The sequence below is a fragment of the Canis lupus genome, chromosome 25, assembly GCF_011100685.1.
Source record: "Canis lupus familiaris isolate Mischka breed German Shepherd chromosome 25, alternate assembly UU_Cfam_GSD_1.0, whole genome shotgun sequence".
NCBI lineage: Eukaryota > Metazoa > Chordata > Mammalia > Carnivora > Canidae > Canis > Canis lupus.
The window spans coordinates 43,929,446-43,951,968 of NC_049246.1; the positions used below are offsets into that span (position 1 = coordinate 43,929,446).

General features: G+C 40.7%; 2 protein-coding genes and 1 pseudogene across 10 annotated transcripts in view; 1 reads left to right on the top strand and 2 right to left on the bottom strand.

Moving 5' to 3' along the window:
- Nucleotides 1-5,816: 5,816 nt before the first annotated feature.
- On the bottom strand, nt 5,817-19,508 carry LOC102153399 (forkhead box protein D1-like). Its single transcript, XM_038573025.1, has 3 exons — nt 19,484-19,508; nt 7,152-7,478; nt 5,817-6,104 (listed from the first exon to the last, which is right to left on the bottom strand). Exons 1-3 carry the CDS (start codon nt 19,506-19,508, stop codon nt 5,977-5,979), a joined length of 480 nt encoding a protein of 159 aa, XP_038428953.1. The 3' UTR covers nt 5,817-5,976.
- Nucleotides 7,418-22,523, top strand: part of DIS3L2 (DIS3 like 3'-5' exoribonuclease 2) — a 346,373-nt gene continuing 331,267 nt past the window's right edge. For 7 of the 9 annotated variants that reach the window (XR_005378821.1, XR_005378822.1, XM_038574186.1 and 4 more), the window contains exon 1: nt 7,418-7,546. The gene's annotated coding sequence lies outside the window, so the exon portion shown is untranslated. The remainder of the gene's footprint in view (nt 7,547-22,523) is intronic. The other 2 variants (XM_038574183.1, XM_038574184.1) reach the window with 2 other exon arrangements.
- On the bottom strand, nt 20,451-21,150 carry LOC119865814 (annotated as a pseudogene).

A 22,523-nucleotide genomic window follows, 5' to 3' on the forward strand; every position in this document is an offset into this window, starting at 1 on the left:
AAATTGCAATTACTTTTTTTTTGTGAAAGCTTAATGTGCACTTAGGAAAGCTGTTTCCCAATTTTTCCTCCTTGGATCAGTTCCTCCAATCACCTCCTTCTGTAGGAGAAATAGAGGCCCCCGAGGTGCAGGGACTTGCCCATGATCTCTCAGTGGGGCTGGGGCAGAGCCTGTGTTTGGGGCCAATGAATGGATCATTGTGGAGAGTTTATACCAACAAGCTCCAACAGCACCCTTCCCCTGCTGGTGCCCCATTGTGTTGAAAAGCTACAGAGCAGGGCTGCTTTAGGCCAAACAGCTTGTGTTGTGTGCACACCCTCCTCTAAAGCCCCCCATCCTTACACTGCATCATACTGGCCTGTTGTCCTTGGGCTACTCTTTGGTCTTGCCTGAAGAAGGGATTCTTTCCTAGGATGCCGCCTTCTCAGGAAAACAGACTTACAGTGGGTCCTGCCACAGGTGTTCTGGGCATGCCCAGGTATGCCGGAATCCTGGGATGAACATAACTTAATCAGTCAAGCTGAGACCCGCTATAGTTGCTTTTATGCAAGCATGATTTACCTGAGCCAGGCTCTTAAATTATTCTATCTCCTCTTTCTTTAAAGGTACTTTTTGAGAAAGATTCATAGGTGTGGATTTTGTCTTTTTAATCCAGTCTATGCTTCTGTTTTTTAAATAGGAGAATTTAGTCCATTTACATGTAATCTTATAATTGTCGTAATTGTGTTATTCTGTATTTTTCTCAGTTAATAAAATTCTTTGTTTTCTCTTTACCTTAATATAGGATTTCTATTGGAGGATGTGTGTTTGGATTCATTTAAGTGAGATGAGATGTTCTCACCATTTTTTGAACAATTTCCTAGTGTTTTACTATGTTCTCACTTATCCAACAAAAAAAAGACTGTTCTCATTCCTCTGTATTTGTTCTAATTAAAAACTACTTTTCTTTAAAAAAAAATCTTTTTCTTTCTTGTAAATAGATTGAGATTTTTTTTCTTTTGTCTTTTCAGAACTTCTCTAAGTCCTCTTTAGTCATATCCTCTTGGTTTGCTTTTGGTATTCTGAAAAGTTTTAACTCCAGTTAAACATTTTGAAATATGATCATATTTTATGAAAATTATACTTTATATTCTTGCTTTTCTGACTAGGGTATGTACAGATGGGCTATATACTGCATAAGATGATCACTTCTCCCTGTCTATATACTTTTAATTGAAATTCACCCCCATTTCCCTCAATAAGTGGGTCTGAGGGTACACACATAGACACAGAGATGCTAAGGACTGTATAGACCTAAATGGCCATAATTGTACTGAGTCTGTTTCTCTGGATTAGCTGACTGGATCCCATGGACCCCTAACCTAATTCATAGGCTGGCCTTAGCCAATCAGCTGTTTTCTCTTTAGACTTCTAAAATGAAATGACTAATTCAGCATTGGGCCCTGGAATGGGAAGAAACAGACTCACCTTTCCTTGAAATTGTCCCTCACCCACCTTAAACATGCACACAGATGCAGAGCAAACCCATCCCTCCCCTCCAGCACATGACTCCTTGGGGGAGAGTTGTTATCTGGAAAAAATTGGGGTTCTGTTAGGAATAGAGCATGCCAAAAGAGAAGTTTGGTAGGCTACAGCATCTGCTACAAAAAGAAGAAAGAAAGGTGTGTCTGTCAGGACCATCATCTACAGGATACCTCATTGTTTTGCATTCCTAGGGTTGACCACTGTTTAGGACAACTTCTTATCAAATAATATTAATGAATATATTTACTCTGTGCCAGGCACTGTTTTAAGTGCTTTACATGTATTGAGTCATTTACATTTCACATCAACCTTATAAGGTGGAACCATCATCATTCACATGCTGTAGGTAGGGAAACTTCAATGGAGAGGTTGAGTAATTTGCCTAAGGTCACACAGTGAGTAACCAAAGGAGTTGGATTTGAACCCAGCAGGTTGATTGCCCTCATCCTAAGTGCTATGACGCATTGCTGCTGTACTGGAATTGCCAGCTTCATGTGAGGCTGGTATCTGGCAGGGTGTGCAAGGTACAGGAGAGAAGTAAAATCCTGTCGTATAAAGAGCTGCCTCTGCAGTGAATTGTCCAACAAAACAAAGGCATAAACATTCTGGGTTTAACAAGTTTCAATGTCATTCTTTCTCTTTTATTTTCTTTTTAAAGAGTTATTTGAGGGAATCCCTGGGTGGCTCAGCGATTTAGCGCCTGCCTTTGGCCCAGGGCGCGATCCTGGAGTCCCGGGATCGAGTCCCGCATCAGGCTCCCGGCATGGAGCCTGCTTCTCCCTCCTCCTGTGTCTCTGCCTCTCTCTCTCTCTCTCTCTCTCTCATAAATAAATAAATAAATAAATAAATAAATAAATAAATAAATAAATCTTTAAAAAAATAAAGAGTTATTTGAGAAAGATATATATATATATACACACACATATACATATACATACAGAGAGAGAGAGAGAGGAGAGAACATGCAGGGGGAGGGCAGAGGAAGATGGAGGAGAGAAGCAGACTTCCCACTGAGTGCTCAGCCTGATGGGGAGGCTGGATCTCAGGATCCTGGGATCAGGACCTGAGGGGAAATCAAATTAGAGACTTAACTGACTGAGCCACCCAGGAACCCCATAATTCTAATTTATTTTATTTTTTTCTTGGGGAGCCTGGGTGGCTCAGTTGGTTAAGCATCTGCCTTCGGCTCAGGTCATGATTTCAGGGTCCTGGAATTGAGCTCCTTATGGGCTCCCTGCTCAGCAGGGAGTCTGCTTCTCCCTCTCCTTCTGCCTGTTCCCCCTGCCTGAGTGCTCTCTCTTTGTCAAGCGAATAAATAAAATCTTTAAGAAAAAATAAAGCTAATAATTATTAGTTTCCATTTATAGCTGCTGAGATATGTCTGTGATTAAAAGAGAGAGCTCAAAATTAGAAAAAAAGGAAAATCAGAGGAAGAAATCAAAATGGAAGGATGAAGGAGCATAAAAATTAAGACAAATTTAAAACTAAAGTTGTGGGAATAAAAACTTAGAAAGAATAACATTGTAATAAACTATAGAAATGATTCCTGAAAGTATAGTCTTCAGAATAACATTGTAAATGAGAAGTTTCTAAAATTCATACATAAAGTAGCATAAATTAAATAAAAAAATAGAAGATACAAAAGAGCAAAGAGCTAGAAAACAACAAAAAAATCTAAAAAATTAAGAATAACATGTTGATAGATCCTGATAAAATAATATGAACGGTTAGAAGTATTCAAAAAGATGAGATTTTTAAAATAGGAACTAGAAGGTAAAAAGAGAAATTAAGGTAAAGGCCAAGAGTTATGAGGCAAAAAGTGGGAAGAATCTAGAAGGATTTACATTTAAAAAGCTAAGTGAAAAATAATACCATAAAGATAGAGGGAAGAGAAAAATGTACTTTTTGAAAACTAAGTTTACAGTGAGACAAGAACAAAAGCAGACTCTAATCAGATAAGGATTGCAAGTGGGAAATAGTGGTCTGGGTGGGGCTAATTGCTGGAAGTGAGGAGGCCAAGATCAATTGATAGGTGATGATGAGACATATTTTCTGCTCACCCATAACACTCTCAGCTGGCAGCACTGTCAGCCTGCACAGGTCAAGACGAGGCTCATGGCACTTGACTCCATCCCACAGCTGACTGGGTCCTTCCAAAGTCATACCCCTTGGCAGCAAACACGCCTTCACTTTGGTTCTTGGAATATATTCAATTCTACCTTAGTTTTTCTTCAACATATTTAATAGTCCTTTTGTTATCTTTTACTTCTTTAAAGGCGAAATTCACAAGTGAAAGGCAATCAAAACATGTTATTGTTGAATGGATTTATTCCATTGTATTTCCTTGAAGTTCTTGTGGTGTTTGGTTATTATACTGTTTTCTCTCACACACAGTAACTTTATCACCTGGCTTCATTTTTGATGATCCTAACACTTCTTACTGATCCTGAGTTGCTTGGTTACTTGCTCCTTTCAGTGTAATTAGTGGTAGTAGGATGGGGGGGTAGGGGAGTGAGACAACCTACTGGACTTGTTCTTGGACTGGGCTGTAAGGGTGAGGGTGTGGTGGTGGTGGTGGGGAGAGTGGAGGAGTCATAGATGACTCCTAGGTGTCTGGGTGTTTGTCTTTGTGATGGAGGGGTTGTTAGTTTAGGAGACCAAGTTAGGGGTGGTGGTGGTTAGGAGTCAGGGTCAGGCCGCACCTGGAACACTCTGGGGCACTATAGCTGTCTATAATCCTTAAACTCCGAGGACAGCTTGAATTTCATGATAGACACAATCCCTCCCACCCTGCTAGCTCTGGAGGTAGCAGATGGCTCACTGTGTATACCAACAGGGCATGGTAACCCTGGTCCTCTGTTTATAATCTGGGCAGTCCTCAAAGCACTTTGCTTTATTAATTGGCTATCCATTATCCAGAGGCCAAAGTCAGATAAAGCTCATCATCTGGAACCTTTCATGCCCACACCACCTTGGAAGTACAGCGTTCACCCACAACTCCCTACAGTTCTCTAAAAATATGCCCTTCATAGCAATGATAAGTTTCCATCTCTTGAGGCACCATTGAAATCTCCTGGAACCGCAGCCAAGTTGGGCCTAGTGAATCACCCTGGCCCTTCAACAGAACACAGTTCTTTAGAATTGATGCTCTATTCACAGCTGCCAGGAGAATGTGAGATACAATTTATCGTACTTTACAGATTTGGGGATTCTTTTTTTTTCTATATTACAAGTTGATTTTGTCCCTTCTGTTCACAGAACAATTGATTTAGCTTCGTTTTATCAACCTGTAACCACTTTCTGGTCCTGCCTTGCTCATGTTACTCCTAGGCTCCCTTGGCTGATATTTTGGGTGTTCCAAACTTTTCAGCCACACATTTTGAATTTCTTGGTTTATTCCAGAGATGGCTGGTCACATCCATTGTGGATAGATTTACAGTCTCTTAGAGAATATTCCTCTTATGGGTGGGCTTATTGTAATACTTGCTATAATGGGAATGTACTGGTTCTGGACTGGAGGTATGCTTGTGAGGCAAGACTCTCACCCCTAGTCACTCCACAGTGTTGTGGTTTTCCTTTGGTCCACATGAGGAAGCCTAAAGTTCACTCTATTTAGATGATATGGGAACATGTCCACTTAGCCCTGTAGCCTTCACGTTGGCTGACACCACACTTTGTCAGCTTGTCCCCAAATGGGATATGCCTGTTGAACTTACATACAATAATTGTCTTTCTTTTGCTCTTGTCCTTGCTCATCTATTCCTGCTTCTAATATTTTTAGTTTCTTTGGCTTTATCTCCCGTTTCTGGCTCTGAACCCCCAGCTATTATGTCATTAATCCTTTATTCTTTTCCTTTTCTGGGTCTTCCCACCCAAAGCTCCATGGGCCCTCTCCCATCTACTGAATCACTGTAGCTTTGCCATCCTCTGCCTCCTGCCCCTGCTGGGCTTCTTCCATCTCATCTAGTTTGAATAGACAAGTTTTGCCTACATCACAGTTTTGCTGAGGATTCTGACCTGTGTGAACATTAAAAAACCAAAGGCTCAGAGTGCCTGGGTGGCTCAGTTAGTAAAGCTTCTGACTCTTGATTTTGGCTGAGGTTGTTATCTCAGGGTCCTGGGATCAAGACCCAGGTCAGGCTCTGTGCTCAGGGTGTGTGTGTGTGTGTGTGTGTGTGTGTGTGTGTGTTGTATGTACACGTATCTGTTTGAGGAGTCTCACTTTCCCTCTGCCCCTTCCCTTGGTCACATTCTCTTTCCCTCTTTCTCTCAAATAAATCTTAAAAGAAAAATAGGTTCATGGATTCATTTATTCTTTAAGCAAACATCAATTGAGGCCTTTATGTGTTGCAAGCACCATACATGCAAGATTAAAAAAAATATTTTCCACCTTCAAGAATTAGTAGAGCCTGGCTGGCTCAGTTCTTAAGCGTCTGACTCTTGATTTCAAGCTCAGGTCATGGTTTCAGGGTCACGGAATTGAGCCCAGTGTCGGATTCCAGGCTTAGCAGAGTCTGCCTGAGTTTCTCTCCCTCTGCGGCTCCTCCTGCACATGCTCTCTCTCGCTAAAATAAATAAATCTTAAAAAAAAAGAAAAAGAATTAGTAGAGATATCAGTAAGTATTAGTAGAGGAATCCTGGAGTTTACAAAATACTTTCAAAAACATTAATGCGTTCAGGAACAATTTAATGTATCTCTTCCCCTTGTTTTAATATGGAGCATATGGTGGTGGACTCCTTCACTACACAGATTCAAGCCACTGTCCACTTTGACACCTTATTCCTAAACTTTGATTTTTATTATTATTATTATTATTATTTTAATTTATGATAGTCACACAGAGAGAGAAAGAGAGAGGCAGAGACATAGGCAGAGGGAGAAGCAGGCTCCATGCACCAGGAGCCCGATGTGGGATTCGATCCCGGGTCTCCAGGATCGCGCCCTGGGCCAAAGGCAGGCGCCAAACCGCTGCGCCACCCAGGGATCCCTATTTTTATTTTTTATCGTCATCCTTGGGCATGTGATGGCCACATCATCGGACATTGGTGACCACGTCCTTACTGGAATTCTTTCGTTTCCTGCTGCCTTCTCAACAGTCCTTCAACCGAACATCCTGCTTTGCTCTTTGGAGGTTCCTTTTCCTTTGTTCACACCTACAAATTTGATGTTTTCTTGGGCTCCCTCCTTTCTTCTCTACACACTTCCCTGGGCAGGCCACACTGACCTCCCTGGAAGGCGGTTTCTTACGTGAAACACTCCTCCCCGTCCTTCAGTCTCCACCATCAGCTTAACCCGCCCCCCCCCGCCCCGCCCCTGGGTCTGGGTGGACCCCGCGGCCTGTACGTATCCCCCTGGGGAAGCAGCACCCGTCCGCCTGCTGGCTCTCGGTCTGGGTGCATCCTGCAGGGACCTCGCCCAGGTCGCCCCTCTGTGCATCTGCAGGGCCAGCCCAGCCCGGGAGCATCTGCACCTGCAGGGCCAGCCCAGCCCCGGAGCATCTGCACCTGCAGGGCCAGCCCAGCCCCGGAGCATCGGCACCTGCAGGGCCAGCCCAGCCCCGGAGCCTTCATTCAGCAGGTGCCCAACAACCGAGTGCCTAGTAAACGAAAGAAGTAATTAGTAAAACCGTGTCCCACGGAAGAGGCCGAGAAGCGAGGCGAGAGCCGGGGCCGGGCGAGCTCAGCATCCCCCGCAGCGGCCTGGCTCCGGAGCAGGGAACCGAGGCGCCCGCGGGCCGGCGGGAAGGGTTTCTCAGAGGTCGCCTGGCTAGAGTGACCGGCCACAGCCCGTCGCCCCCGCGACGCGAGGTCACAAAAGTCCCGCGAGCCCCCAGCCAGGCCCCGCCCCGCCCCGCGCAGCCGCGAGACCGCCGACCACCGCCGCCGCCGCGCTGCAGCAGCGCGCGCCGCTCTTGGCCCCGGCCGGCCACCGTCGCCGCTGCCCCGCCGCGCCCCTGACCCGGAAGAGCATTCTCCTTAGCAACTGCGGGACCGCCGCGGCGCCAGCCTCCCGCGAGCAACGGTGAGGCCTCCCCGCCCCCGTCCCGCGCGCCCCACCTCGACCCCCTTCCCGGGACCGGCCCTGGGTCTGGGCTGCCGGGCGCCCGCGGCACTCAGCGGCGGCGGCCGCGGGCGTGCGCCCTCCGCCTCTGGCGTCGCTGCCCGTCTCCGGCGTCGCACCTGCCCACCGCGAGCCCCCAGCTCCCCGCCGACCGGACCCGCCCCGGCCCGCCCCGGCCCGCCCGCTCCTCGGCCCCCGCCCCGGCCCTCCCCTGCCGCCCCCTCCCCTTGGGGGCGCGGATGGGAAAACCAGAATTAAACAGAGCCTGTTGCTGCCGAGAGGACGCTTCCCGAGGCTCGGTCACCTGTGGACGCGTCCTCACGGGTCCTGATACGGATGTGTGGGATGGAGCGTTCGAGGAGCCCCGAGCAGCAGCCGCTTAACTAAGAATCCTTGACGTTTGCTACTTTGCGCTTTCCAGAGTGATGTTCTCTTATCCGCTTTGTTGGTGGTGGAGACGGATGTAACTGAACATCTTGAACTGATCCTTTTCCGCAGCGTTAGGTTTTAAGGGATGCGCATCTGTTTTAAGGGATGCGCGGTTAGGGATTAGGCAGCTGAGATTTTTGTCTCGTCCAGTTTCCTACAGAAGGGACTCTCCCCGGGACTGAGTTTGGGGGGGGGGGGAATATCAAGTGAAATCACTACTTCAAAGAAAGTAAGGGCAGGTGTTTGTTAGGATCTCTGACTTACACTTGAAAAGATACCCCTGACCCAGAAAACCTCCCTTAATTGAGTTTGTAGGTGTGGTCCTAAGAAGACAATATAAACTTTGAACACTGTCCGGTAACAGCTTTATATTTGATCTAATGATGGAGCTAAAGGTGAGGCATGTGAACAGTTTTCAGGAATGACATTGGCAGGAATTTCGTTGTTTTTTGTTTTTTTTTTTTTTTTTTTTTTTTTGCAGGAATTTCTATACTACATTATTCAATGCAATATAATTTCATGTAAGTTCAGTAAGCATTTAATAAGCACCCACAGTGTTTCACGTACGCGAAGGGATATAAAACAAGAGAGTGTATTCATTAAATTAGTGGGAAAACTATAAAGCAGCATGGTTTATTTTTTATTTTTATTAAATTTTTATTTATTTATGATAGTCACAGAGAGAGAGAGAGAGAGAGGCAGAGACACAGGCAGAGGGAGAAGCAGGCTCCATGCACCGGGAGCCTGACGTGGGATTCGATCCCGGGTCTCCAGGATCGCGCCCTGGGCTAAAGGCAGGCGCTAAACCACTGCGCCACCCAGGGATCCCGAGCAGCATGGTTTAAATGCAAAATCAGAGGGAGGAGAGGTCAGTGTGGGCTGGAGTTCTCTGTATTATGTTTATGGGTTTTATCTCTGAAGTATAAATACAGTTTGTATTTGTATTGGAGGAGACTGGGAATTCTAAAGAGTTTCTTATGTTCTTAAGCATTTTGGGAAGTAGTTCCAAGTGACATTTTGTAGTTTTTATTTGAAGCTCTACAGTCACTTGATTGCAGTATCTATTTCTTCCACTCCTAGTACAAGATCTAAATGAATATAGCTACTAGCAGGGGACTTTGCCGATTAAGAGATGCACTCCTTTGGTTCGGTGATGGTCTTACTTTCATATGAATCACCACATTTTTTTTTTTAAAAGGTTTTATTTATTTATTTATGACAGAGAGAGAGACAGAGACAGAGACAGGCAGAGGGAGAAGCAGGCTCTGTACAGGGAGCCCAACGTGGGACTCGACCCCGGGACTCCAGGATCACGCCCTGGGCCAAAGGCTGCACTAAAACCGCTGGGCCACCAGGGCCGCCCAAATCACTTCATTTTTTTCAGTAGAGTTAGTCACTAATTCATAAATACCTAAAAGTCTTGTGAAATGTTGCTCTTTATTCACTTGACAGATATTTCCAGAGTGCCCCCCGCCCCCCATGTAGCAGGCATTTTATAAAGAAATACAAAAAACAAGTTGCTCAGCAAGGAGTAATTCTGTTTTATCCATGATGTGTGTGTATTTGTGTGTTTTACTTATCAGCCTTATGCTCAGCATTTGCCTAGTGACATAGAAGGGCCAGAGAAATTTATACAGACACCTGAATTGACTTTTTTTTTTTTTTCCTTAGGAGTTGAGTAGGGATTTTAGGTTCAGTTGTTTTGGACATCCTCAAGTGATTCATTAAGGAAACCTCTTAACGATGTTTCATTGCTTTCTTACAGGTGTAGAGACCATTTATTCACTTGTTCAACAAATATATGAGTGCTTATTGGGTACATCGTGTTTTGCCTTGGAAATGGGGAGAGTGAATGCATCTCTGGCCCCTGTCTTCAGCAGACGATACCAAATAATCACATGAATGTAAAACTCCAACAGTGACACTTTTTGATTTAGGGAAGTCACAGGAATGACATTTGAACTAAGATCTGAAGGATGCACAGGAAAGGAAGAGTATTCCAGTCAGAGCAAACAGCAAGGGCAAAGATGGTGGGGTTCTTGGGGGAGGACTGGGGATATAGGGTACAGCTCAATGTAGAGAATAGAAAGAGTGTTGAAGAATCTGGCAGGAGAGGGGGCAGGAGAGGCGGGTGTTTGGCTTTATAAGCAGGTTGAGTTTATCTTTGGAGTAAGGAGAAGCCTCTATACAGTTTTACTTAGAGACTTAGGCTGCATTGCAGATAGGGGTGTACACAGATTGGGTTTAAATAGTCTACTTTGTATTTCTACCTTGCTTAGTATTTGTATTGTCGTCTTATTTCCTAAACATACTCCCACAGCTTTAATGTAGTTGGAGAAGCTTATATTCTACCAGCAAGATATCCACTTTTTTTTTTAATTGGGACAAAAGGAATTTTAGAGATTAGTATTGGATAATAGAAGTTAGTTGATTTGAAATGTTCTCATCAGTATGACCACTAGGGCACTAACTTCTGTGACTCTTTCTTTTAAAGATTTATTTGTTTATTTATTTACTAGAGGAAACAAGAGTGTGTGTATGTGTGTGTTGGGGGGAGGGCCAGAGAGAGAGAGAGTCTTAAGCAGACTCCACTGAGTGTGGAGCTGGAGGCAGTGCTGGAGGATCCTGAGATCACGACCTGAGCCTAAACCAAGAGTCTTAATGTTTAACACTTAACCAACTGCACTACCCAGGTGCTCTGTGATTGTTTCTTTTTAATTGTAGTAATGAAAACACATAAAACTTACCCTCTTAACCATTTTTAAGTGTACAGTGATGTTAACTATATTTACACTAGGCCGTTTTTTAAAATTTTATTTTACAAAACTAAAACTCTATACCTGTTGAACAACTCCCTGTTTCTACTGTCACCCACCCCCAGCTTTTAGTACATTTGAGTTTTATTGCTGTAAATTTTTTTTTTTAAAGATTTACTTATTTATTCATGAGAGACACAGATTGGGAGGAGAGGCAGAGACATAGGGAGAGGGAGAAGCAGGCTCCTCGCAGGGAGCCTGACGTGGGACTCGATCCTGGATCTGGGCATCACGACCTGAGCCAAAGGCAGGCGCCCAACCGCTGAGCCACCCAGGCATCCCTCTGTAAATGTTTTTTAAGAGTCATATTCGTGGCACATTTTATAGTGCTCACCTCAGAATGCCTTCAGACCAGTTGATTTTGGGCATTGGATTGGAAATGATTTTGAGATGGCTCAATATTTTAAGTACAAAAAAGTATAACAAAGCATTTTCTTGAGGGAGATTGGTAAACTTTTATTTGCAGTTTCCCAATTTATCCTAGACTTTGGATTCCTATAGTGTTGTAGAACCAGCCTTATAGAATCCAGTTTTTAGAACGTCCTTTGGAACCTTCAGAAAATTTTTAAGTTTTATGTGGGGAGTATGCTTAATGCATAAATAAGTCAGACTGTGAGTGGGCCTGGAATAGCTCCATTGATCCCTTTGAGGTCCAGCCATCTGTGCCATTACTGGCGATGTCAGAGAGATGGCCAGAATTCTTGTTGTCTTTATTAGATGGAGGGTGGTGGAGCTGCACAAGATGCTCCTTTGTGTCACATTATGGGACATAGAAGGATTTGATGAGGACTTTTCAGACAGCATTTTATTTGGAACCATAGCAAGAACTTGATGCCTGAGAGACAACTCACATTGAGGCTGGAAAGTGGTCAGGTTTAGTTCACTGTTAGTTAAAAGAAACTTATTTTTCTGTGTTTTTTTTTTTTATTGTAAAATTTAACATCTTAATCTTTTTTTTTTAAGATTTAATTTATTCATGAGAGACATAGAGAGAGAGAGGTAGAGACAGGCAGAGGGAGAAGCAGGCTCCTTGTAGGGAGCTAGATGCAGGACTTGATCCTGGGACCCGCGGATCACCTTGAGCTGAAGGCAGATGCTCAACCACTGAGCCACCCAGGTGCCCCACATCTTAACCATTTTTAAGTGTATAGTTCAGTGGTATTAAATACATTCATAATGTGCAAACATCACCACCATCCATCTCCATAACTGGTTTTCATCTTGTAAAATTGAAACTCTGTGCCCGTTAAACTTCAACTTCGTATTCCCTCTCCCCAGCTTCTGGCAACCACCATTCTACCTTTTGTCTCTATGATTTTTGGGTCCTCTGAGTATCTCAGAAGTGGAATTAAACAGTATCTTTCTGGGACTGGCTTATTCCATTTAGTGTAGTATTCTTAAGGTTCATCCATGTCTTAGCATAAGTCAGAACTTCCTCTTTTTAAAGGTTGAATAATTTTCCCTTATATGTATATACCACATTTTGCCTATCTGTTCCTCCGTTGGTGAACACTTGGGCTGCTTCCACATTTTAGCTATTGTGAATGATGCTGCTATGAACATGGGAGTACCATCCAACTACTTTCGATTCCTTTCTTAAATCCCAGTACATCTGCTTCTGGGATGCACGGATGTCAGCAAAGAGACATTGGCGGGGAAGGACTTTAATGTGGCACAAAGTACAGTGAAAATGTCATGGATGGAAATCACCTGGCTGCTAAGGGCTAATAGAGGTAGCTTGCCTCAGAAAATGCCTTCTAATTAGAAAGTGAAGAAGAGGAAGGGGGTTATTATTTATGGAGCCCCCTCCCCTCGTATGTGTCAAATAAGTCACATGCCTTATGTCATTTAATTTTTTTTTTTTTTTGCCTTATGTCATTTAATACCAGTTGTTATCCGATGAGAAAGATGGTTTGGCTCTTCTACTGATGAGAAAATTGAGGCTCAGGGAGTTTACTTAAGTTATAAGGCAATATGTATTAGGACCAAAATATGGACCCATGTCTGTCTGATTCCAAAGCTCATATTCCTTCCACGCACTGCATCATGTTACTTCTCTAAATCAGGTTCTGATTTCAGCGTGAATGCTAGGCTGAGAATATCAACATAAATACTATAGGGACTATAAGGAAAAGGACAAGTAATGAAGTAGGCTGATATAGTAGGAAGTTAAAAAAAATCTTTAAAATAAATATTGTTGGAGCATTTGGTAGATTGGAGAGCTTGGGTACCCAAACTAGGAGGCAGAAAGTCATATGCTAATTGAGGAACTCTGCGCTTTAGGTTCCTCGGCAGGTTTCCTTTAATGAAATTGGATTGTTTCTAACTCCCATTAGGCTTTGATGAGGAAAAGATGTTTGCAGTGATTGTCTAGGTGCTAAGGGATTCCGGGAAAGGCCCCAGACATTTCTCTTTAACTTCTCATTTAGAGAGCATTTCTCCACATGGGAAACAGTTGCTTCTTTCTCTTTGCCCTGCTCAGCTTTAATCTGTTTTAAAGGACTGATTATGAAACTATAGCAGCAGTTATGATACTAGGGAGGAAATAACAATAAACATTGTTATTTTTGTTTAGTCCTACTTAGAGTAAAAGCAACAATTTACATAATTTGTTATTCTTTTTAGTCCTTGTAAGTTTTTTAAATGAAACAATACTTGAGTTGTTTAGAGCTCTTTTGCTCCAATAAGACATTTGTTTTCTTTACGATTTACTGAATTTTGCCAGTTTAAATCAGTCTTTCTTAATAGTTTAGAAGTAAGGATGCCCTATGAATTTTATGACTAAACTGCACAGTATTAACAGGGAATAGTTTTATGTGAATGAATTCGGGTCCAGTTTGTATTTATTTGAAGGATTATTAATTACTGGTTGACTATATTTTTAAAAAGCTGATGTGCTGTGGAATAGTTGACATATTACAGGCAGTACATATTTATATTTATTTATTTATTTATTTATTATTAAAAAATTTTTTTTTAAATTTATTTATGATAGTCACAGAGAGAGAGAGAGGCAGAGACACAGGCAGAGGGAGAAGCAGGCTCCATGCACCGGGAGCCCGAAGTGGGATTCGATCCCGGGTCTCCAGGATCGCGCCCTGGGCCAAAGGCAGGCGCCAAACCGCTGTGCCACCCAGGGATCCCTATTTATTTTTTTTTTAAAGATTTATTTATTTATCTATTCACGATAGACACACAGAGAGAGAGGCAGAGACACAGGAGGAGGCAGAAGCAGGCTCCACGCCGGGAGTCTGATGTGGGACTCAATCCCGGGACTCCAGGATCGCGCCCCTGGCCAAAGGCAGGCTCCAAACCGCTGAGCCACCCGGGCTGCCTGTCTTTTTCATTTCTATATTAATTTTAGAATTAGCTTGTCAGCTTTTCCAAAAGTCTGCTTGAGAATTTGAGATCGTATTGTATTTAGGTCAGTTTGAGGAACATTACCATCTTAAAAAAAAAAAAAGATTTATTTACTTATTTTAGAGAGAGAGAGAGTGAGCACACACAGAAGGAGGGGAAGGGGTAGATGGGGAAAATATCCAAGCAGATTCCTGCTCAGCTTGGAGTCCCATCTTGGGGCTGGATCCCATGACCCATGAAATCAGGACCTGAGCCAAAACCAAAAGTCAGACGTTTAACCACCTGAGCCACCAGGTGTCCCAAGAATTACTATCTTAGTGGTGATGTGTCTTCCAACCTATGAATATGCTGTAGTCTCCATTTATTTAGATTTTCTTTTATTTTTCTCAGCAATATTTTGTAGTTTTCATTTGGTAAATCTTGTACATCTTTTGTCATGGTTATCCTTACATATTTCATATATATTTTCTAACATTTTTTAAATTGAAGTACAGATGACATACAATATACATTATTTCAGGTGTACAACATAGTGTATTTTGTATTTTTTGATGTTATTGAAACGGTTTTTCAAATTTGTGTTTTTGACTGTTGCTACTATATAGAAATGATTAATTTTTGTAAATTGATCTTTTCTATCAAGTAGGGTATGCTCACTTATTCCATTGGCTTTTTTAATAGATTCCATTGGATTTTTTATATGAAGATTATTGTCATTTGTGAATACAGTTTTACTTCTTCCTTTCTAATCTTTGGGTTTTTTTTTCTTATTGTGCTGGATTTAATTCCCAGTACAGTGTTAAATAGAAGTGGTGAGAGTAGACCTATTTGTCTTGTTCTGATCTTAGGAAGAAAGTGCTCAGTCTTTCACCATTAAGTGTGATGATAGCTGTAGACTTTTTATATATGCTCTTTGTAAGCGAGGAACTTTTCTTCCTAGTTTGCTGACTTTTTTTCAGAAATAAAGTTGGATTTTTTTAAAATCTTTTTTTTTAAAGGAAAGTTTTTTTTTTTTTAAAGATTTTATTTATTTACTCATGAGAGACACAGAGAGACAGAGACACAGGCAGAGACACAGGCAGAGGGAAAAGCAGGCTCCATGCAAGGAGCCCGATGTGGGACTCGATCCTGGATCTCCAGGATTACACCCCAGGCTGCAGGCGGCGCTAAACCGCTGCGCCACCGGGGCTGCCCATAAAGTTGGATTTTGACAAGTGCTTTCTCTGAGTCTACTGAGATGATTTTTCATTTTTAGTTTAATATGGTGAAATACATTGATTTTCAAATATTAAAACTAACATTGCATTTTTGAAATAAACCCTATTTAGTCCTGATGTATTACTTTTTTTTTTATATTGTTGGAATTGATTTCCTAAAATTATATATATATGGTTGTGACAGGCATTGGTTGGGATGTTTCTTCTTGTAATATCTTTGTTTTTGTTATGGTATCAAAGTAATGGTGGCACCTTGGATGAGTTGGGAAGTATTCCTTTTTCTTTAATTTTCTGAAATAGTTTCAATCTGTTATTTTCTTTCTGTCTTAAGGACTTCCTTTGACGTCTGGCAATGCAGATTTGCTGGTAATGATTATTTCAGTTTTCACATGTCTGGAAAAGTTTGTATCTTGCCTTTTTTTTAAAAAAAGGTTTTGGGCAGCCTGGGTGGCTTAGCGGTTTAGCACTGCCTTCAGCCCAGGGCGTGATCCTGGAGACCCAGGATCGAGTCCCACGTCGGGCTCCTTGTATGGAGCCTGCCTGTGTCTCTGCCTCTCTCTCTCTCTCTCTCTCTCTCTCTCTCTCTGTCTCTATGAATAAATAAATAAAATTTTTAAAAAAGGTTTTATTTATCTGAGAGAGAGCAAACGTGTGCACAGGGGGAGGGGTGGAGGGAGAAGGAGAGATAGAATCTCAAGCCGACTCTGCACTAAGCATGGAGCTGACGTGAGCTCGATCTCATGACTCAGATCATGACCTGAGCTGGAAGCAAGAGTTGGATGCTTAACCAACTGCCACCAGGTGCCCCTTGCCTTTGTTTTTGAAAGATATATTTGCTACATAAAGAATTCTAGATTGACAGTTTTTTCCCCCACCAGTGTTATAAGGATTTTGATTCACTGTCCTCTTCCTTGCTTATGTCTGACAGGAGATCTGATATCCTTATCTCTGTTTTGCTATACTTAATGTGTCTTTTTTTCTCTGCTGTTTTTATAATTTTATGTGTCTTAGTATTGTTTTCTTTTTTGTGTATGTGATTTGTGTCATTGAACTTCTTGGATTTGTGTTATAGTTTCTATCAAATTTGTGTCTTAGTATTGTTTTCTTTTTTGTGTATATGATTCGTGTCATTGAACTTCTTGGATTTGTGTTATAGTTTCTATCAAATTTGGAAAACTTTGGGCTGTTACTTTCTCAAATGTTTTTTTCTTTCTCCCCTTCCCCTCCCTCCTTTGCAGATTTCAGTTGTGCATAGAGTAGGTCGCTTGAAGTTATCCCCCAGCTCACCGATGCTCTCCTAATTTCTTGGTCTTTTTTCTTTGCTTTTCATTTTGGATAATTCCTATTGTTATATATTCCAGTTTATTAATTTTTTCTTCAGTATGTCTGATCTGATGTTAATCCCATTTGGGTGTATTTTTCATTTCAGGCATCATAGTCTTTATCTCTAGACTCTGAAATCACTATCTGAACTGAAACTGACTGTGCTACCCAGGTGCCCCAATACCTTTGACACCTCTTAGCCCATTCAACCCTTTCCTCTTTTTGAACATGTGAAATACAGTTCTATTAACTATGACTTTCCTGTCCTTTATTTCCCCCATACATTTCTATATTATTTGTCTTTGTGTTTCTCTTTTCTCTCTCACACACTCTATTAAATGAAGTAATGCAAGGTATTTAATAATTTCTTTATTTTGTATATTTGGAAATAGGCTTATGAAAGGTAGTTTGGTTTAGTCAGTGTTGGACAGTTAACATTTAGATTTAAATCTAGGTTTTTCACAACTTCTTTCTGTTATTCCTGTCTCAATAGGAGGGATAAAACAAATATAGAACTAAAAATAGTAGGGAGGGAACCATAGAGAAGAATTGCACAAGATCATAAGGGAGTATGTAGATTAAAAAGACTTCTAAGGGGCAGCCTGGGTGGCTCAGCGGTTTAGCACCTGCCCAGGGCGAGATCCTGGGGACCTGGGATCGAGTCCCACATCGGGCTCCCTGTGTGGAGCCCGCTTCTCCCTCTGCCTGTGTCTCTGCCTCTCTCTCTCCCTCTGTCTCTCATGAATAAATAAATAAAATGTTAAAAAAAAAAAAAGACTTCTAAGGATGCAGAAAGCTTTTGGGATGAAACCTGAAGGACAGGTAAGTTTCTCAGGTTGTTCTAATGAGGGTGAAGCATTTGAGGAGGAGAGAAGAAGTGCATTGCAGTATGTGGGTTTGGAGGGTTGGGGCATGTGTTTAGCTGAACTAGGTATGAATATGGAAAGCAGATGACTAGGGAGAGTGGACAGAATTGTGGAGTATTTTTGATGTCTGCCTTTACCACCACTTTTTACTATTGTCTCCAACTACTGCATGCTTCTGACACAGGGACAGTGTCTTTTAAAATTTCTTTTCATCACTTAATACAGTCTTGTGCGTAAGTCACAGGTTTATTGATTGATTAATAACATTTTCTTACTGTAGTACTCTTAGTTCTACTTTTTCATTGATGAAAATTAAACAACAACTACTACTTTTACTTCTTGTGGTTGCGTTATTATATAAGAAGTCTTAAATCTTGTGTTCATAAAATTCCTTCCAAAGAAGTCAGCATACTTTATGCTAATTCATTTATTGATTGTCTCAGCAGTCAGCTTACCATACGCAAAAAGTATCCCACTTCCTTAGGCATCCAGAATCCTGTTTCAACTTAAGGGTCATTGTGTAATCTTGTACTGTTCTAATGAAAGGAATGCTCAGAAGATAGTGTTGTGGGCAGAGCCCAGGCCTGGTTCTCTGGGACTTTTTTACTGCTGGCTGGTAGGGAGGAGTACATGTGGTACTGTCGTTGAACTCGCAACCACCCACTACATGCAGAATTGGCTCTGACACTGCAAGTGCTCAACTGGACTCACTCTCATTTTCGTGCAGTATCTCAATGGAGAGCTGAAGTTTCAACCAGGGTTTCATTGAATTTTCATCAGTTAAAAACTAATTAATGGAAAAATATATTACTGTTCAAATTGCATCATTCTTCCTGCATTGCTTTTAATTTTCTTATGCAAACCTTTTTACTCTTGAGTTCTGGCAAGTACCCTCTTTGCTAGTGCTCCCTGAAGTGATTGCTAGTGGTTCTCAGTGAATTTGATCAGAGTGCATTGCCCTTTGTTGTAAACTCTTCCTACCCCCACGGATCTTCTTGTTAATGCAACTTCAGAAGAAAAGATGAAAGTCAAGGATTTTGCTAACTCCTAACAGGTGTCTACTTGGACATGACAGAACCAAGCAGATTTTCAGTGACAAACATTGAATCTAGAATTAAAAGACTATATATATGCCTTTACATGCAATCTATACAGTGTTGTTTTATTTTTTAGTTGAGTATAGTTGACACACAATGTGACATTAGTTTCAAGTGTACAACATAGTCAATTAATCCCACATTGTTTTTCAATTATGGTCTTTTATCAAATACTGAGAAGTTATAAAATAATGTGTGATAAATATGTGTAAGGTATACAGAATAATAGGACAATTAGTTGATTATCCAGTGTAGGAAAAATTTATCATTGCCTTTGAAGATCTACATTCTTGTTTGTAATCCGTACTTTCTTTTCCCTTTCAGAGGTAACTTGAGTTTTATATTTTCTTTATACTTGAACCACATCATTTGTATCCTTAAACTGTTATTTAATCTTGCTTGTTTTTGAAATTTGTAGAATGGAATCACAATGTAGATATTTTTCAATGATTTGCTTCTCCCTAGAACATTAGGTGTGTCTGCTTTGGTCACATTTTGCCAATAATTAATCCTGGCCTGCTTGTACTTAGGAGCATAAATTTATTTCTTAATAATTTTCCTCACTGATCTCATAAAGAATAAGATTCATGTTTCTGCATTTTAGAAATTAAAAAAAGCGCTAAAAAGAAAAAAGAAGTTAGTGCTTTCTGACTGGTTGCAAATAAAATTGTTTCCTTTAAGGCATTCCATCTCCATGTACTCCAGAACTCATCTCTCAGAGCCATACTTCACTGAGTGGGCACAAGTCCTTGAGGGTGTCTTATTTTTCCTCTTTCCCCTTCTACTTTACCTTGGGCAGCTTGGACACTCCCCATTCCTCAAATAGGTATGGTTTTGGGGTTCTTTATTCTGACTGCAAGAAGAATAATGCCATACCTACACCCAAGACTGGCCAATTAAGTTTGAATATTTCTTTTTGTGACTGTTCCTATCTTTTTAAAAAAATATTTATTTGAGAGAGTGAGTGATAGAGAGAGAGAGAGCGAGCGCACAAGCAGAGGAGAAGCAGGCTCCCCACTGAGCAGGGAGCCTGATGTGGGGCTTGATTCCAGGACCCTGAGATCATGACCTGAGCTGAAGGCAGACGCTTAACTGACTGAGCCACTCAGGCTCCCCTAAATCCTTGAATTCTTATGTGTTGCTGATATTTTCTTTCAGTCTGTTGTTTTGTCTTTATTTATGGCTTCTTTTGGTGTACAGAAGTTTTTAATTAATTAATTAATTATTTATTTTTTAAAAAGCTGTTTTGTTTTTGTTTTTAAAGATTTTATTTATTTGTTCACAAGAGACACAGAGAGAGAGAGGCAGAGACACAGGCAGAGGAAGAAGCAGGCTCCATGCAGGGAGCCCGACGTGGGACTCGATCCCCAGTCTCCAGGATCACACCCTGGGCTGAAGGCGGTGCTAAACCGCTGAGCTACCAGGGCCGCCCAGAAGTTTTTAATTTTTAAAATTTGAGTCTTTTTCTCTATGGTGTCTGTGTTTTTTTTTTTTTTTTTTTGTCTTGACTAAGAAGACTTTCTTTACCCATTTATTTTAAGCAATTTTCCCCCTATATTTTCTCTTAATATATTTATAATTTTACTTCTAACATTTATCACTTTAAGCCAACTGCAGTCTTATTTTTTAATGTGTAGTAATAGGACCTAACTATTTTTCTCTAAATACCCAGTTGTCCCATTGTCTTGATTGAAGTGAACATACCTCAAGATTTTATTGTTTTCGTAATATGACAAAATATGAAATTTAGAACTGTATTAGTTTTCCTTTCTCTTATCTCTTCCCAGTTCAAAATGTTTGCATCTCTTAATAGCCAGCATTCTCTTAGATCTGCAGGCGGGCTCAACACATTCAAGCATCAGCACAATCTTCTATAGCCTTTTTCTAGAAAATCTGCTTACTGATTTTCTGCCCATCATAGCCACTCTGCTTCCTGTCATGATGCCATTTTCCCTGGACATAAATAGAATTTTTGCCTTTCTTTTCTTTTCTTTTCTTTTCTTTTCTTTTCTTTTCTTTTCTTTTCTTTTCTTTTCTTTTCTTTTCTTTTTTCTTTCTTTCTTTCTTTCTTTCTTTCTTTCTTTCTTTCTTTCTTTCTTTCTTTCTTTCTTCTTTCTTTCCTTTGTCCTTCTTTTTGTTCTTTCTTTCTCTTTCTTTTAAAGATTATTCACTTGTGAGAGAGTGTGAGTGTGTGCAAATGCGGGGAGGGATGGAGGGAGAGGGAGAGAGAATACCAAGCAGACTCCCCGCTGAGCATGGAGCCCAACTTGGGGTTCTATCCCAAGACCCTGAGATTGTGACTTGAGCAGAAATCAAGAGTTGACTGCCTAACCAACTGAACCACTCAGGTACCACGAAAGAGAATCTTTGCCCTTTTTTTCTGTGTGTCATTTCGTGGGGTTGGTGCTTGCCACAGTTCTTACACAAAGTCTGGCGGGTTTTAGGAACATTCACCATGTTAGAGTGCTATTGGCATGGAGAACTGTCCCATTATCTTTTGAGTGGTCTTCCCTCACTGAGTTGAATATATATTTTTATAATTTTCTAAGAGTCTCTTTCTAGACTGATATCTTCTTCTACGTCTTTGACTATTTCAAGTAAATGTCACTCATTTTTAAAAATTATTAAAAAAATTTAATTCTGGTATAGTTAATATACATTGTTATATTAGTTTCAGGTATACAATGTAGTGATTAAATAATTCTATATATTGCTCAGTGCTCATCATCATCAGAGTACTGAATATCATACTCTTCTAATAACCATTACTTCATAGGATGTTTTTTAATCTGATAGAGTAAACCTTGTTACTCTTTTCCTTGCAAATATTTTCCATCATTCTGTATGTTTTTCTCTTCCATTTGATACTTAAAGAAAAAATTTCAGTTAAATTTAAAGTTAAAAATTTAATTTTTTTTTACTGATGTGAAATTCACATATAAAATTAACGACTTTAAAGGGAACAATTCAGTGGCATTTATTAGTACATTCAGTGTTGTACAATCACTACCTCTGTCTAATTCCAAAAGAAAGCCCCATACCGATTCAGTAGTTGCTCCCTATTCATCCCTCTCTTTATCTTCTGGCAACCACCAATCCCTGTCTCTGTGCATTTACCTATTCTGGTTATTTCATATACTTGGAATCATATATGACCTTGTGTCCTTCTGGCTTCTTTTATTTAGTATAATGTTTTTAAGATTCATCAGTGTTGTAGCATGGGTTCATTCCTTCAGATAAACTCATTATTTATGGCTAAAAAGATTCAGTTTTATGTATATGCCACAATTTATTTATTTGTCCATTGATGGACATATGGATTGTTTCTACCTTTTGGTTATTATGAACAGTGCTGCTATGAACATGTGTGTATAAGTATTTGTATAATTATTTTCAACTCTTTTGGGCATATGTCTAGAACTGGAGTAGCTAGGTCATATGGTAATTCCATATTTAACTTTTTGAGGAACTTCCAGACTGTTTTTCATAGGGGCTGAACCATTTTACATATCCACCAGGAATTTATGAAAGTTCCACTTTCTCCACATCCTTGCCAATATTTATTATTTTCTTGTTTGTGTTTTGTTACAGCCTTCCGAGTGAGTGTGATTGGAACCTCATTGTGGTTTTGATTTACATTTTCTTGATGACTAATGATGTTGAGCATATTTTCATGAGTTTGTAGGCCATGAATATATCTTCTTTGGAATAATGTCTATTTGTATCCTTTGCCTTTTTTCTTCCATTTGATTATTAGATGAGATGGTCAATTTCTATAAAAAAGTCATGATTTGGATTTAATTGTGGTTACATTGTAATTTTTAAACTAA

What these genes read in the sequence shown, in the direction of transcription:
- LOC102153399 (XM_038573025.1), bottom strand. Translation starts at nt 19,508, where the DNA reads ATGGGGAGTGTCCAAGCTGCCCAAG. An exon ending in GAGTGTCCAAGCTGCCCAAG is followed by an intron (nt 7,479 to 19,483) that starts GTAAAGTAGAAG and finishes CTTCCGGGTCAG; the next exon opens with GGGCGCGGCGGGGCAGCGGC. An exon ending in GGCCTCTTCCGTGGGACACG is followed by an intron (nt 6,105 to 7,151) that starts GTTTTACTAATT and finishes TTTTTTTTTAAG; the next exon opens with ATTTATTTATTTTAGCGAGA.